Below are 16,908 nucleotides of genomic sequence, written 5' to 3' on the forward strand. Positions count from 1 at the left end.
GTGCTTCTCGTAAATGATCTACTTTAAGCATATTGAGGCAGGTCAAGAATGTCAGTGTATGCCAGTGAGGACCCTGTATTTAGGGAGGAAAGGTAATGCACTGCAAGCTTTAGTAATGGCAACACTGGTATTAATCACTGCTTCTCAATGCCAATTTACCAGCTAAATATTATTTTTCTTACCTTGTGACCTTGTCTTCCTGGTTCCCCAATTTCTCCCTTTGCCCCTTTGTGACCCTAACAAATACAAAATACAATTGTTATTTCACTTCTTATCTTTCACTAAAGATTGCCCTTAAAAGTGCCCTGGATTCCCCAAATTCATAGTAATATGCTACTGAAAAAAATTAAAAATGAAAAAAAATGAAAAAAGAGCAGTTAAAAGTCGAGAAGAACATTATTACCCAAAAAAACCCTCTATTCCTCATATAATACAAGTGGAAAGATTTCATATCATCCATTGTTCAAGCCAACTATGGCTTGCTTCAAAAACAGCTGCTGACCATTCTCTAAAGTTATTTATTTTTCCCACCTTAAAATGAGCTAGCCATAAAGATTTCTACCTTGGTCATCCACAGAAGCCAGGAGGTGGCAGTCTTGACTCAGCTACCCATCCCATATCTCCAAATAAATGGAAAAATGTCTGAAAAAAATATGACCAGCCTCCCTCTTGCACTCTATCCTAGCCCCTTTCTTAAGAGAAAGACACAGGCAAAGTCATTACCCATCTGTGTGAGCCTATCAACTATTTTTGTGCATAAGGTGAGCTATCCAGTGATTCCCATAAGGGCAACAGTGAAAATGTTCAGTGGTGACAACAGGAATTTTGACTAACAAAGGTGGCATAAATGTTGTCAAGTGAGTGTCAGTTGTTGAATAGCCTGCTATTATTTGGATGAAAACCCAGATATTTTGTCTTGTCCCTGGGTCCCAAAAGCCATCTCATTCCAGGGAAGAACGTCTTCATGGAAGACTACCCTGTCTGATCCAGTCATTCCCAATTCTAAAGATCATCAGAGGATAGTGAGTTCTACTGCAGCATTGAACAATTTGTTAGGGGCGGTAGACTGAGGCCACCAGGATCGAGACCTTTATAGGTGGATCAATCATTCCCTTCCAGCAATTCTTCATATTGGAACAAAGACCTGTGTCTCTCTCAAAGCTGGTTCTAAATCAGATCGGGCTGAGGGATTGGGAGAGGAAAAGAATTTATTCCACCACAGAATCACTTAAGATATGTCTGACATACTCCCTTTTGGAAGGTTAAATATTCCCAAAAGGAAAAAACAAACATTGTGAGTGAGGGAGAAGAGTTTGAGAATCCTGCTACTCCAACAGTGTCCTGTTTGGGTTTGGGGTTTTTGGGGGGTTTTTTTGAAGCATGACTATTAAGTTTAAATTTTTTTAAAGTTTTTTTGGAAGAATAGATTTCTATTTTATTATCTCACATTTCAAGCTTTACCATTTTTCCTCTCACACCATTCTGATTAAATTCATTGCATGTACATTTGTAACACCTGCATCCAAAATGGACTAGATTAATTATGCCAAAAGAGAGACAAATTTCTGAACACCTGATTTTGCATATCATCCAATCCCGAACTAAACACTTTTTTGGTGTTTTCCTCCCTGAGCAACAAAGGAGTCATAAAATCAAAATCTCCATATTAGCAAGGAATCCTATTAACTACACCAAGTTAAATCTGCTAATAATGCCCAAGATTACATCCATATAAACAGATTATTCCATAACAGGGAGAATTTTCAATCGATATAATCTCTACATGGGGAAAGACAAAACTCAGAATAAATGTTTCCCTTTACCTCTCTGTTGGTTGGTTCAAACTCTAATAAATGTCATAATCAAATTATTTCCCTTACCCTCAAGCCTGGTAGACCTGGATATCCTGAACGACCTGGTGGACAGGAATTGGGACACTACAAAAAGGATCACAAAAAAGAGTTAGGAGGAGAAATATAGAACTTTAAAACCAAATGAACCAATCAAATAAAACATTTAAGAAGCTTTCATTGACACACAAAGCAAATTAAAGTCATCAGAATGTATTTGAGTTAGCCCTTTTGAAAATTTAATTTCATTTGTTTAGTGTTCTACTTCACCAATATAAATTACTAATATGTTCAGTGATAGGTAGAAACCTGGTGAACTGGTTTGGAACTCTGGAAGCCTGTATTCAGATTCTAACTCTTAACAACTCCACAGTGTTCTCCAAACATTTTTGATCATGTACCCCCATTAGTAAAAATAAAAATTGAGCTTGCAATCCCAATATATTTATAAATTATATTCATGTACTTTTTATGTGATTCATTATCTGATTCAAAATGAAAAGAGGAATGAGACAGAAATCTTAGTTACTTAGTTGACTGCCCTCAACTCATCAAAGCAAGGAGATGTTCTAAGGAGCAAAGAGTAGGCATCTTGGGAATGGAGTAGGCAGGATTTTTCCAGTGGCTCCTAGACAAATGACTACAGTGAGTGTCTAGATAGTCTTTAACTAATAGCTGCCCTGCTCAAGAGGCAAAATAGGGAAGTTTGGATCACAATACATAAAAGATGCATATAATTAGATTAGAGATAATACTCAGAGGGTTACTGCCCTAACTTTTGAGACCATTGTTCTATAAGACCTTTTAAGACTATAAGTTGCAGAATAGATCTGCCTTGTTGGAAACAATCCATGAGGAAGTCCCTAAACCAATGAAATCACAGGTCCTGAGGCAAAAAACACCAAAGGGAAAGTAGTATGGTGCAATGGATAGAAAAGTGGACATAGAATCAGGAAGAACTAGGTTCAAGTTCTGCCTCTCACATATATAAGCTACATATGTATATACAAGCTCATCAGGTTACTTAATTGTTCAGTGCCTTCCAAGCAACTCTCACGTTATGAATGAGGGGTTGTCTTGTATCAATGGAAGTAGTTTCCACACTGTCGATTCCCTACACTGATTAAACCACAAGTCCGGGTATAAAAATACCTAAAATTATCATACTTTCACCTCCTAAATCTCTAAGAGCTTTGACTGAAAAGATATCCTACTTTCAATGGAAAATCATACTTAAATAGAGACAAAGAAATAATAAATAATAGTTCAGTTCTGAGTGTGGCCATGGAACAAGAATGGAATAATTCTATGTATGAAAAAAGAACCAACTAAGTCCTACATCATCCACTAGGTAGTATGCTTGGGTGCAAATTACTTGGTTATAAAGATACGAAATGAAAAAGGCAGCTTAGACAAGCCTTCCTAAAGAAAGGACACATTGTTCTGACTAACAATTTTATTCATAAAGGGAAGTATCTTACCAATGGATCTCCATCATGAAGCCCAATTGTTCCCTAAAGCAAATAAAAAGAGTAAATGTTATAGAATATTCAGAATTATAACTTCTAAAATATCCATGACCAAATGATAGCAAAGAGACATCTACCAATAAAATATATGAAAATAATGGACAATTAACAAGACATGGCAATCCAAAGGCAATGTGATATATTTAGGAATGTCTCTAGCAAATCTGAAGTCTTCCAATCATGAAATTGGTCTTTCAAGGTAACTCTATAATTGTTTTTCTAAACTTCTGGTAAATTTTGTGGAGCTTTGAGCCCTGAAGGTGAATGAATTCCCACCCTCTCCTGTATCAAACTTTTTTTAAATTGTTCTTATACTGTAAAACATTAATTGTTTAACCTTACTTTGTTTCAAAATTGTACATAATTTTATCTTAAAGGATGCATGCCTTCAGTAAAAGATAAAAGTAGAAATGAGACTTGTTATAAACAAAACAAAAATGAATGCTTTATGTTTTCATTTATTTGTTCATTTTATAGATTACATTTGTCAAGTTTGATTCTCTGGACCACAGAATGATTATAAACTGAAGAGCACTTACACTAGGTCCTGGTGGACCTGGTGGGCCAGGTGGTCCTCTTCTCCCAGGATCCCCCTAAATGTTGGGAGTATAGCAAGTAAATGTTTAGACAAATGGCAACTCATGACACTAAACACAGAAAAAATGGTGAGGTACATAAAACCCCACAGAATTCATCTAATGATCAAAGCAAACAAGGAAATCAATGAGTCCTTCCTAATCTAATAATCTGCATAGAACAAATGCAAGATAAAGAATGACTGTCCATCTCTCAAACTAATAAAATGAGTCTAGAGTCTAGACCAAATAGAGTAAAATAGGAAAGTCGGTCCTATTAGATAGGGCAGTTCTATAATTGATGCAAATGAAACTTAGAAAAACATTCTTCCATTAGATTTTATAGTTATTTATAAAACCAGTAAGTATTGAGAGTATCATGAATACTTAATTGTAGCAAAAATATTTCCTTAATCATGTAAAAAGTAGTCTCAAATGAGAAATAGGTTATTCTTTGCAGTCAATGCCTGCCTCAAGACCATATTTTTCATATCTCATTAATCACTTGAGCTATTATTATACTCACCTAAAGAATTCCAAGTAAGCTTATGGAGATGGCAATGTATTTTAACTAGTCTTGAGCCCTAAGTTTACCCATGGCATGTGATTCCCTTCCTCCTGTTCTGCCACAAGAAGTCACTAATACCAATTTAAATCATTTCCATCTGATGATTATTTAAAATTTATTTCCCATTCTGTCCATCCTCCCTACAGGATCTCCCCATCACCTAAAATCGTTTCACCTCCAAAATTTTGAACTCTTCTCTGATTACAATTTGCTCTCCTTCCACTTTTCTTTCTGCTTCATTTCTCCTAAATCTCTTCTTTATCCTCATTACAAACTCTAATAAATCTGCCCTGTCTTATTTCCCCACCCTATCATTCCTATTCTACTGTTCTTTCTGCCTTTCACATTCTTAACTCTAGAGTTAACCAATTCTAATATTAAGTAATGTTCTAGTATTATGAAGATTACATAAGACAATCTCTACCCTTATGGAATTTCCAAATTCTAAACATTCATGTAATGTTACTGTAATAATTATGAAATACTTAGTATAAGAATTGACACTTTAAATATTTTACTTTGGCAGATGTAAAGTTTTCTTTATCTACAGTTACCTGTTTTAAAGCAAAGAGTAGCTACATAGAAAATATGACAAATAAAGCAATTGGAATTTCAATGGATTCTGAAAACCAGAATGGGTTTCAATTTGGTAATGAATTGATTATAATTTGTTACCCCAAATTTTAACCCTAATGTATCTAAATATGGTATTGGTCGTTCATTGTGGTAGGGAAGAAGCTGTTGAACAATACAATGAGTCTTGACTTTCTACAAAGAAGTTCTAGATTTGAATTTAAACCAGAAGTGTGCTTATAAATATTTAACAATCAACTAGGGGGGCTTGGGAATATGATTACTCCACTCAAGTTTAATCTGCATTATTAACACTTTCCTACATTTTGGCAATCAACAAAAAAAATAAATAAAGCCCTAATTTGTAGCTTTGCCATTTCCAAGGTATAAATACTATATTGAAAATTTAATTATCAGCTCTCACAAACCAAGTTAGAGCTGGCTCCCATACATTCCTGATTCCAGTTCTATTATTCATTCATTGTGAAAGCTTAAGCAAGTTACTTCAAATCTCTGAGCATCAGTGTACTTATCTGTAAAATGGGTAATAATACCTGTGCTGCCTACCTCATAAGGTTTTTGAGGTCAAATATAATAATAGATTTAAATTACTTTGAAAACTGTATTACAAATTATCTGTTGATACTATTATCCTTATATTCATGATTCTTTAACATAAGGGGTCATAATTTTTAGCCATAAATTCTTCATTTCATATAAATGATCTAAAGAAAAGAGCTTGACCTGTGAATTAGGAATTTTAACTCTAACATTAATTAGCTGACAAGTTTCTTGGCTTCATGTGACAGTTTCCCCATCTATAAAATGGGATTAACAGCTGCCCTACTAAAATTAGAGTAAAAGTTATCAAACATTTTGTCTCATGAGCCCTTCACATTTTAAAATACTATTGAGAATTCTCTCCAAAGAGCCTTTATTAGTATTGTATTTATTGATATGTATCATACCAAAAATAAAAACATCTTATTATTATTTTAAAAATAGCTTTGACCGGGGGCAGCTGGGTAGCTCAGTGAATTGAGAGCCAGGCCTAGAGACAGGAGGTCCTAGGTTCAAATCTGGCCTCAGACACTTCCCAGCTGTGTGACCCTGGGCAAGTCACTTGACCCCCATTGCCTAAAAAAAAAATAGCTTTGACTTCATGAGCCCCCAGGCTCTGGGCCATACTTTGAGAAACAATACCTTAAAAGAATTGCTGTCATAATGAAAATAAAGATATGTTGGAACAACCTATGGAAAAAAAGTAGCAAACAAAAGCATAGTGGCTCTCTTATTCTGAGTTATCAGTGTTATGAACTAATGGTAATATTTCTACATCAACAAGTTGGCAAGGAATCAAGCATGCTTATAGTAATGTCGTCCCCATTGACATCTTCTGAAAAATCAACAAACATTTATTGAAAAATAGTCCACAGTACTCACAGATGGTCCCACACGACCGAGTTCTCCAGGAAGTCCTGATGCCCCAGGTGGTCCCTAAAATCAACAAATTAAAAGGAAATTTGTCATTTTAAAAATACTTTGTCAAATCATATTTTAAGGCTGATTTAGAGTTACATGCCCTTGCCATCTTGATCTCCCGATGAGATAGTAACTTATCATAAATGACCAACTACTCTATGTGGACCAGACATTTCATAAACTAATCCAAAAGCAAATTTCTGCCTTGAAACACTTAGCAAAAAGGAATTGCCACCAAAAAAATGGGGAAACATTAGTAATGAAAAAAGAAGGTTAGCAACAAGATATACTTCAGGGTAAAATATTTATTTATGAAACAAAACTCTATAGAGTAAAACACAGAATGTTTTTTTTCTAACATATCCTTTTAATAACTTAAATGTCTTATAAAAGCATACTTACAGGTGGTCCAGGAATACCACGACCCTGAAAAATGAATTTTTTTCATTAATATAGTTTATCCACACACATGTAAATGGACACATAGAGATATTTCTTGAAAATAAATTCTAAATTATATTACCAAAAAATAACTATTATGTCTATGTTAAAAAATTTGAACTGTAAAGTGAATTATTTGTCAAAGAAAACCAAATAAGTCTTAGTTTTTAAAAGATTTAGTTCTTAGAGTATTCTTCAGGGATATAAACTAGCCAGTTAGATTTTTCTCCCCAATATTTCATTTCTTCAAAGACCTGTGATCATAGTAGGGTGGGTATTCCCTCTCATTTTGGAGACAATGTTTATTAGTTGTGGTAATGAAAGGAATTATCATCTTATAGTCAGTCAACAAAGATTTATTCATTGCTTCCTATAGTTGTTTTATATATGTGTATATGCATATATATTTGCTATATATACATACATATATAGCTATATGTAGTTACTAAATGTAGTGAAGTAATCCTTGCTTGACACAAATAGTCTGACATTTCTTGCCAAGACAGTATTTAAAGTCTTTTAAATATAGTAGAACCTGCCAAAGCTTGAGTTTGGTTGTCATAGTCTTTGAGAACTCAAGGTCAACTGTACACCATAATGAGGCAGAAGAAGAGGACTTGAAGGGAAGAATCAGCAGGAGGTTCCTTTTTTAAATGTTTTCTTCTTTAATGAATGCAAATGAAGCCATACAGGTTTGCTTAAAAGAATACTGACAGCTCTAATTCACATCCATAGGCATGTCACATTTGATGAAGACTTAAAATGTTACTTTCATGTTTTCAAATGAAATTTATCTCCATATAATTATGTTTACAATATGAGATAGGATAGTATTATAGGTCACAGAGGTGCCAAACTGTCATGTAGCAAGCTACCTGTCAAACTCCCCAGTGCTGGCAGAACTAGATTAAAATTGGGAAATGTTTACCAAAATACATAAAAATTCAATATGACATAGATAATGTTAATTCGTGGTTTTCTAAATTAATATGCCACCAGTTAGGATCTCTTTCTATCTAAATTTGATAAAACTCAATAGGAAATTCCCCAGTGGGAACACTCCCTCTATTAATACAGATCAGAATCTTCAATTTGCGATCTCAGAAAGCTGAGTAGAGTGCTGAAAAACCTAGTGGCTTGCCAGAGTCACACAGATGTTACATAGAAGAGGTTAGATTTGAACCCAGATCTTCCTGACTTTAGGACCAGCTCTTTATCCACCATGCCTTACTTCCACTTTTACAAACTTATAAATACATTATATTAGTTTCAAAGATATTTGGGCTAAATTTAAAGTTTTCTAAACATTCATGAAACACAAAACAGTCATCTTTGAGCCATAAAAAGAGATCTGCTCCTTCAAGCAACTGAAAATTTATGCCACAGTCTCTTTTGACCACAGCCACTATGAAAATTAAAAGCCTCTGACATACTGGTCTACCTAGAGTGCTATCTTCTTTCCATTCCCTTCTTAGTCTGCTCTTTTCTCCTGTAATCTCTCTTGGCTCTTTTCTGTTCCTGATTCTTATTCTTTCAAGTAGATGTCTCAGAATTAATCATCTCTTCTGCTGTCTTTACAAAGTATGATGGTCAGATTAGGCATCAGAGGACCTAAACTCTATTCCTCCCTGTACCAATTCCCAGCCACGTGACCTTGGAAAAGCCACAATTTCAGTGTGCTTAAGATTCTTGATCTGCAAAATGAGAAAGGGGAAAGAAAGAAGACTCGTCTCCTTACTGCCTCCCAGGGTAACTTTGAAGATCTAGGTAGGTGGAATAATGGATGTAAAAGTGCTTTGGAAACAATAAATGCAAGTGATTTTTGTTACATGGGTTTCTCTTAAATCTTCAAAACTGATGCATTCAGTAAAATGCTGGGAATTCTGCTGATGAAGGATGTCTACTAATATAATCAGCTTGATCATTTTAAATGAATTAGCTAGTTTTTGACTCATTCATTCACTCCTCAATTAAACGAATATTTAGTCTCCATTATGCATTGGGCTAGTCAAAGAATCAAAAATAGTTGAGCCAGAGCCAAAGGTAAGCAATGAGTTTTCAAAAATATGATTTATTAGATGTGTTTTGTAAGAATATTTATTGAAAAGTTATACTTATTTATACCAATTTCTTACATAGAACCACCAAACTTATATGGGAAAAATCTGGAAGTTTTGCTAATGAAGGCATATTTGTTGTTGTTTTTTAACCTTTACTTTCTGTCTTAGCAAAAACTCTAAGGCAGAAGGGCAATGGCTAGGCAATTGGGGTTAAGTGTCTTTCCTAGGGTTACATACATAACTAGGAAGTATATGAAGTCAGATTTGAATTCAGGTCCTCCTGACTCCAGGCCTGGCATATCTACTGCACTGCCTAGATGGCCTGAAAGCATACTTGTTGACTGGACTACTAGTCAGTGATTTTCAAGTTAACAAAGAGATTGGTTTTTTTACAAATTTCAGGCAAGCAATTTGATTGAAGAAAAAGTAGTACAAGTTATTTTTCATTTCAGAAAAAAGTTAAAAGTGTATAGTAGAAAGTCTAGTAGGAAAGTCAATAGATGCTAAGATTCCTCAGAGAAAACTCAGAGAAAATGGAAGAATAATGCATCATTTAAAACTTAAATAATAATTTTTGAATAAAGAACCAATCTATGAGAAGTGGTTGGCCAGCTCATAAGGCAACAGTGATCTATGGCAAGGGACTGGCCCCATCAGTAAATCTCACCCTAATGGTATAATGTGGAACTGGCATGTCTAAGGACAGGATAAGAACTCCCAGAAAAACTGTTTTTCATTAGAGTTAAAACCAAGATACAGGGAGAGTACCACAATTTATTCGTGACTACTGGACCTCTGCTTTTGGTTTATCATGGTCTATGGTTTTTCTCTCATAGAGCTATGCAAGAATGCTTTTCTTCCATAAGAAAAGATTGAGTTTCATAGAAAAGTAGCACTTAAGCAGACCAAATAGTAACCAATCAACCCCTGATACCATATTGTATATGTCTATACACTGTCCACTCTTTACTGCACATTTATGTTTCCCGGGAATTATTTCTTCTCAAAGAAAGAGGTAAAATCCGATTGCAACAAATTTAAAGATGGTGTTCGATTTAATCCCATGTGATTAATTGCTGTAAAATGGTCATTTTATCAGTCAAGACTGTAACTATATTTCTGTGTAGAGTGTTTCACTAGGGATTGATCATAGAGGCAGAATTAAACATATTATTTGACTTTTGGTTCATTCATAGAGTATCTAAAATGTTTTACTTACTGGAAATCCACGTGATCCTGGAATCCCAGGCTCTCCCTAAAAACATAAAATAATTTCATGTTATTTGGATTTTCAGAAAAATATGTATGTGTGGATATGTGTGGATGGATACGAGCAGTGGGAGTGGGTGTCAGGAGGTGGAGTTTGTCTATGTAAGATATAATGGCATCTTTACAAATGAAAAATCATTCGTGTGCTTTTCAAAAAAAAATTCTTCTTCAAAAGGAGTATTTCCATTATTTGAAAACTAAATTGATAAATTTAAGGAAATTATCCCAAGAATGAATCTTAAACATTTAAGAAAAGATTTTAAACTTACTTTTTGTCCTCTTGAACCAATTGGGCCAGGCGATCCATCAGGTCCTGTCAAGCCCTTTCAAAATGCAATATGTAATGTCAATGTTATCTCATGTAATTCTTAAGTAAATTGCTATGCAAACAATCCCACCGAAATGAATCAAATATTGTTATGATGTTTCCAAACTAATCATACAAATATCTGCACATAAATGTAACTCCATATTTTTATTCAAAGAATTGCAAACTCTAATGACTTTTGCCTGCTTATAGACTGTGAAATTAAATCAGTCTATTAAGTTTTGACTTGGCAAGGACATTATGACCAATTCAATCTTTTACTTTCTATATTAAAAAAACTCCAACTATCTTGTCTAGTGGATAGCTTATCACAACAGCACATCAGTTATATTTCTTCAGTTTCCTCTGCCTCTGTATTATAGATATTGTCCAGAATCATTCATTATGACATAAAAGTCTTCATAATTAAGTATGGTCAAATGCAGACTATGCAATCTAGACTTGGCTTTGCCATTCAAGTAGTAACTGTATTTTATTTTCTCTATTTGTAAATTGGAAGTGATACTTGAGCACTTGCCATCTCTCTACTCACAATAATGTTTTAAATTTAATGAAATGTTTGTAAACTATTTTAAGCTTCTAGGAAGAAATTCTATAAATTACTATCATTACCACATAGAAAACTGGTACATTTACCTTCCTTCCATTTGTGCTCTGTAAAAAGTAATTGCATTCGAGACAGAACCTTCATGGTTCAAGGGATATATAATAGTCTCAAAGGTAATGCTTGAGTAAATTTATTTATCCTTTTGGTTTTAATGTATCATTCATGTCTGAATCTACATTCTTTTCACTGGTGGAAGGAACTTATAAATATAATGGCAAAATTAGTAAGGTAGAAGGTGATTGGATGTTAAATCAGATCCTGATTCTATCACTAATTAGCTGTGTGATCTCAGACAAGAAACTTCTCACTGGACCTCAGTTTCTTCATCTGTAAAGTGAAGGGATTAAACAACATGATCTCTATGGTCTCTTTCATCTCTAAATCCTGTGAAAATACATTTATTCATATGCCTCTGGATTCAGAGCTTATGTCTATTGTTATGAAATTGTATGTATAATTTGTAATTTTTAGATATCTCATCAGCATCTTAGATTCCATACTGATATTTAAGAGAGAGCACATAGATTCAAAGTCAGGAGTGACCTGGATTCAAATCCCACATTAACCCTTACCAATTGTATGATCATAGTTAAAGTATTTAACCTCTATGAATCTCAGTATTCTACTCTGTAAAATGGAATTGACAATAATACCAAAGCAACTTGTTCAGCGGGTTATTGAGAATCAAGTAAGATAATAATAGCTAGCTAACATTTATATAGAACTTTAAGGACTGCAAAACAATTTACAAATTTTCTCTAATTTTATCCTTAAAAACTATGGGAGGTAGATGCAATTAAAGTATCCATTTTACAGATGAGGAAACAGAGGCAGACAAAGGTTAAGTGACTTGCCCAAATGTCATTCAGATGGCAAGTGCCCAAGGCCAGATTCGAAGTAGGGTTTTCCTGACACCAGGTCTAGCATTCTATGAATGTAGTTAGGTATTTAAGCATTTGCAAACCATAATGTGCTTATGCAAAAGAAAATTATTATTATTTAGTTTGTTTCAGTTAATTCTTGATTATTAAAGTATAGTTGACTTTAGAAAAAAAACATGGTCAAATGTGTGTTTTTCTTACCTATATATTTAGCATAGAATTTTAATTTTATTTTACCGTTTTCCCTTTTAAAATTTTTCTTTATTCTTACTCATTTCTAACTTTTGACATCTAAAGTAAAACTTAACAACTGTAAAAACCAAAAGATCCAATAATACATTCAGAAAATTACCTATTAAGCAGTTTCTAATAGAAATTATTAAGCAACATTAACTTGGGAGTAGAGGTGGCAGTATGAAAGAATCCTTCAGAAACCTGAAAGCTATACCTAAATATAAGACCATTGAGGGGGAAAAAACACATTAAGCCTATCATGTTCTCTGCCTAAAGGCACAAAGGAGTGTGCTTTTATATTAATTCATTCTGAAATTTATTTCATTGCTTGTTACTTTACAATTCTACACAGCAATTCATTTTCTCTAATACTCATGCAGATAAAGGAAATGAAAAGGGAAAGATTTGAGTTCATAAAGTTAATTACTGGGCATTTACCAAAGGGGAGAAAAATCAGACAAGCAGAAGACCAAGAAGTTTTGACAAATTGTCTTCGATTTTCAAGCTCCATAATCTAATTACGAGATTAAAATTTGGCAGCAGGAAATGGCCACTTGCTGTGTCCCTATTATAACATCAAAACTGGTATCTTGATTTTACCCAAGTAAATTGTTCTTTCATATGAATAAATAAAATCCATTTTATAATCCTGAAGCCAAATATTTCTGGTACAAGAATGTCACACATTATAACTTACCTATTAGTATAGTCCTATGTATACACATTATACATGTATATATATATTAAGATGGAAACAGGTGAATTCCTAAATATGAAACCCTTTTATCTGTTAGTGGATGCTTACTTATAAAAGTAAATACTTAAGCCAAAATAATGGTTCTGAGTGGCACAGTGGTGGAAGAAATTAGAAAAGCAGTCTCATAAATGTAGGACCAGAAGCTCCCACATGGTTAACCAAAGAACTCACTATTATATCCCTTGGATACCATGGAGATATATTGTAAGAACTGACATTTCTGGGACAAACTTTACTCAGGATTAAACCGAATTTTTTAAAAAATAGGTCCAGAAAACCTATGTAAGATCATTTTGTAATTCAAGACCAAAACATGGCAGAATACAACTTAGTGGATCCCCAGAATCCTCTCCCCATCCCATTCCAGAATAAATTAGGTTGGTCCTTGTAGAAGAGATCGTCACACTCTGGAATCATCTTTTGTTCAGCTATCTGACATATGTCTATACAGAATAAACAAATGCCTGCCAGAAGTGAATGAAGCTGAAAGATCTAATATATCTCTACCATGGGGAAGTAAAAAGTGACAGTAATATCTCTGTATTCTAAAGTTTGAAATTTAAATTTAATATGCACATGCGCTTGATATTTATTTCCCCAGTGTCTGGTACGATGTTTGGCACATAAGTCAAATCAACAAGGGTTAGTAAGCTCTTATTATGGTTCAGGTACATTGTGCTGAGGAAGTACTGGGGATAAAAAGAAAGGCAAAAGCAGTCTCTCTCTGTTCTCAAGGAGCTCACAGTCTTACGAGGGGAGACAACATATAAACAACTATGTACAGACAAGATATATACAATATGAATTGGAGATAATCTCAGAGGAAAAGCACTAAGATTAAAAAAGGAATGGGAAAGACTTCCTGTAGAAGGTGGACTTAAGCCAAGGAAGTCAGGAGGTGGATATGAGAAGAGAGAGTTCCAGGAAGGGGGTGCAGCCAGCAAAAGTGTTTGGGGTCAGGGGATGGACTGTTATTTTGAGGAACAGCAAGGAAGTCAATGTCACTGGATTGAAGAGTACACAGAGGGGATTGAATTATAAGGAGAGCAGAAAGTAAGAATGAGCCAGGTTATGAAGTGCTTTGAAAGTGTAACAGTATTTTGTATTTGATCCTGGAGGCAATAAAGAACTTTTTTGATCAATGAGTTGATTTCTTCTTGCTTTATTTTTTTCTGCTCTTTGATCTTTCTTGTTTTCATTGCTGCTTCTTTTGGAAAGGGTGATTTTGAATTGCTTTTTTTCTTTCTTTGATTTGGAGAAAAGCTGAGAAGGCACTTTCTTTATCCTCTATCAGTCTCAAAGTTCTCTTATTTTTTCTGAGGACTAAAAGGTTGAGACCCTGGGAAATATCTTTATTATTCAGTCCTACCATCTACGATACACCAAACTGTAGAAACTGTAGCTTCCCATCTTGTTCCCAATATTCTCCCTGAATGAGCGAATGTCTTCTCCCTCTCATGAAACTTGGTTCTGCTCCTCTCCCTATGATGTCATCTCTACCTGACCATAATGTGTGTGATTTATTATTATAAATCATTAAAGCTAAGTTCCTAAAGAAAAGTAAATATCTGACTGAGCCAATTCCCATTTTGATTTTCAGTGTGTATTTGTCTCTGAGCTAAAATTTCCCCATGTGCTACTGAATGAGATCTATAATCACTTGAAAGAATTCAACTGAGATATCCACAAAAGAAAATGTCCATAGTCTTTATTTAGTCAAATGGATAGCCTGATGAAATGATCCATCAATCAGCATCTAAGTTCTTACAAGACACTAAAGATAAATTTTGAATTGGACCCAGAATATCATAGGAAGAAGACACTGGGCTAAGAAAATATACAGCTATGCTTTTAATGCCCCCAAGCTTCTTTGTAAAATAAAAGCCCATCTTTTTAATATAAATATTCTTCCAGAGATGCCATATGCCTAGAAGCCATGGAATAATACTATAATATCCCAAAAATTAAAGCTGTGGGTCATCCAAAGAATAATGAGGAGACTGATTGTCGTGTGGCCAACAAAGAATCATGCAGGAGAAGTAGCATAAAGACTATGATCAGAGAAGAATGACCTGAAAAGGAGGTAAACAAGTCATATAATAATAGCAAGAAATAGGACCCAGCATGTACAGTGAAAAGAGCACTGACTCTGGAGTCCCCAGATCTGGATTCAAATCCTACCTCTAACCCTAAAAAACTCTGTCCTTAGGCAATCTCCTTGAACCTCAGTTTCCTTTTATGCAAAGTGAGAGGTCAAACTAGATGGATCCTGAATTCTCTTATTATTGCAGATCAAGGATCCTCTGATTAAAGGAAATCACACATACTCCATAGTATACAATGACAAGAAATCTAGAGGAAGATCTTCAATGCATTGGATAACCTCCAGGATGAGAATTTTAGAGAAGACATGGAAAAGAGTTACATGAACTAAAAAAGAATGAATGAATCGATCTATACCAGTGAAGGAAGTACCCACATCAATGAGATCACCCCTATATCTATGTATCAAAATGTGATTTATATATATACATATATTAATTCTGTAAGCTAAATAAATTTACATCCTAGTTTTCAAAGACAAACCTAAGAGAGTATGACTCATTGGGTATAATAAGCTGCTAAGATTCCCTCTTGCTGAAGTTAAAAGATCCCAAATTCATAAACTTAGTCAACTCTACATAAAAGAAACATCTGTCTATAAAAGAAGTCTCCCTAATAGATATAACTTAAGTACATTTACCTCGATAGGGTATCTTTAGTTTTAAAGAAACTAAGGTATAATCAAATACAGATATCTACCACTTCCATTTCACTTCAATTTAGATTTTACATGGGATTAGAAAATTTAGTAATGGAGGAATCTTGGAAATTGACAGTTACAGGGGCAGCTGGGTGGCTCAGTGGGTTGAGAGCCAGGCATAAAGATGGGAGGTCCTAGGTTCAAATCCGGCCACAGATACTTCCTAGCTGTGTGACCCTGGCAAGTCACTTAACCTTCATTGTCTAGCCCTTACCCCTCTTCTGCCTTAGAACCAATACAAAGTATTGATTCTAAAACAGAAGGTGAGGGTTTAAAAAAAAGAAATTGACAATTACAATTGAACTCAAGAAGAGGTTTTTGCTATGATCTATTGATCATAGGTGCCATGGAGTTTTATCTTTTGGTCTCCTGGCATCTCATGATGGACTTTCTAGGATCAGGGGGTCTAGGTTTAAATGCCAGAATTTTTATTTACTGCTCATGTGAGCTTAGTTACTTTACATCTCTGGCACTTAATTTTGTAGTCTAAAAATGAGACATAGCACTTGGATAAGACAATCTCTACAGCTTCTTGCAGTTCAATATTCAATATTTTTTGTTTTGCTCTCACCTAATTTTTAAACCTTCCACTAACTTTCCAAATAAACTGTATATAACTTATGACCCTGGGTAGTTACAATCTATAAGCCACAAGATTTTTTTTCACATGGACAAGTATTTAGAGCAACAGCCTTGCCTGTCAAGATTTCTGTAGCTTATATGTACAACCAGCAAAGGCTTTGTAACACACATCTCTTGTAGTACTAAGTCTGAAATCTAAGCACCGGTCTTATTCATCTCTGAATCTAAACTGAATTTAGATCATACTTACTTCATAGGGATGTTGTGAAGGATACTAAAATAGTTGTCTTGGGAGATGCACACAATTATTTATGTATGTTATGCTGTACATCTTAAAATGTTAATACATTATGTTATATGTATATGTTA

At 34.3% G+C, this 16,908-nt stretch overlaps 1 protein-coding gene across 1 annotated transcript in view; it reads right to left on the reverse strand.

The window, feature by feature from the left end:
* COL9A1 (collagen type IX alpha 1 chain) overlaps positions 1-16,908 on the reverse strand; it is a 121,040-nt gene that overhangs the window by 65,865 nt on the left and 38,267 nt on the right. The window contains exons 11-18 of the mRNA XM_044673743.1: positions 10,617-10,670; positions 10,298-10,333; positions 6,980-7,003; positions 6,539-6,592; positions 3,919-3,972; positions 3,332-3,364; positions 1,881-1,937; positions 183-236 (exon numbers count right to left, since the gene is read on the reverse strand). Coding sequence (XP_044529678.1) covers positions 183-236; positions 1,881-1,937; positions 3,332-3,364; positions 3,919-3,972; positions 6,539-6,592; positions 6,980-7,003; positions 10,298-10,333; positions 10,617-10,670 — 366 coding nt within the window. The remainder of the gene's footprint in view (positions 1-182; positions 237-1,880; positions 1,938-3,331; positions 3,365-3,918; positions 3,973-6,538; positions 6,593-6,979; positions 7,004-10,297; positions 10,334-10,616; positions 10,671-16,908) is intronic.

Source organism: Gracilinanus agilis, chromosome 4 (genome assembly GCF_016433145.1).
Source record: "Gracilinanus agilis isolate LMUSP501 chromosome 4, AgileGrace, whole genome shotgun sequence".
Classification (NCBI taxonomy): Eukaryota; Metazoa; Chordata; class Mammalia; order Didelphimorphia; family Didelphidae; genus Gracilinanus; species Gracilinanus agilis.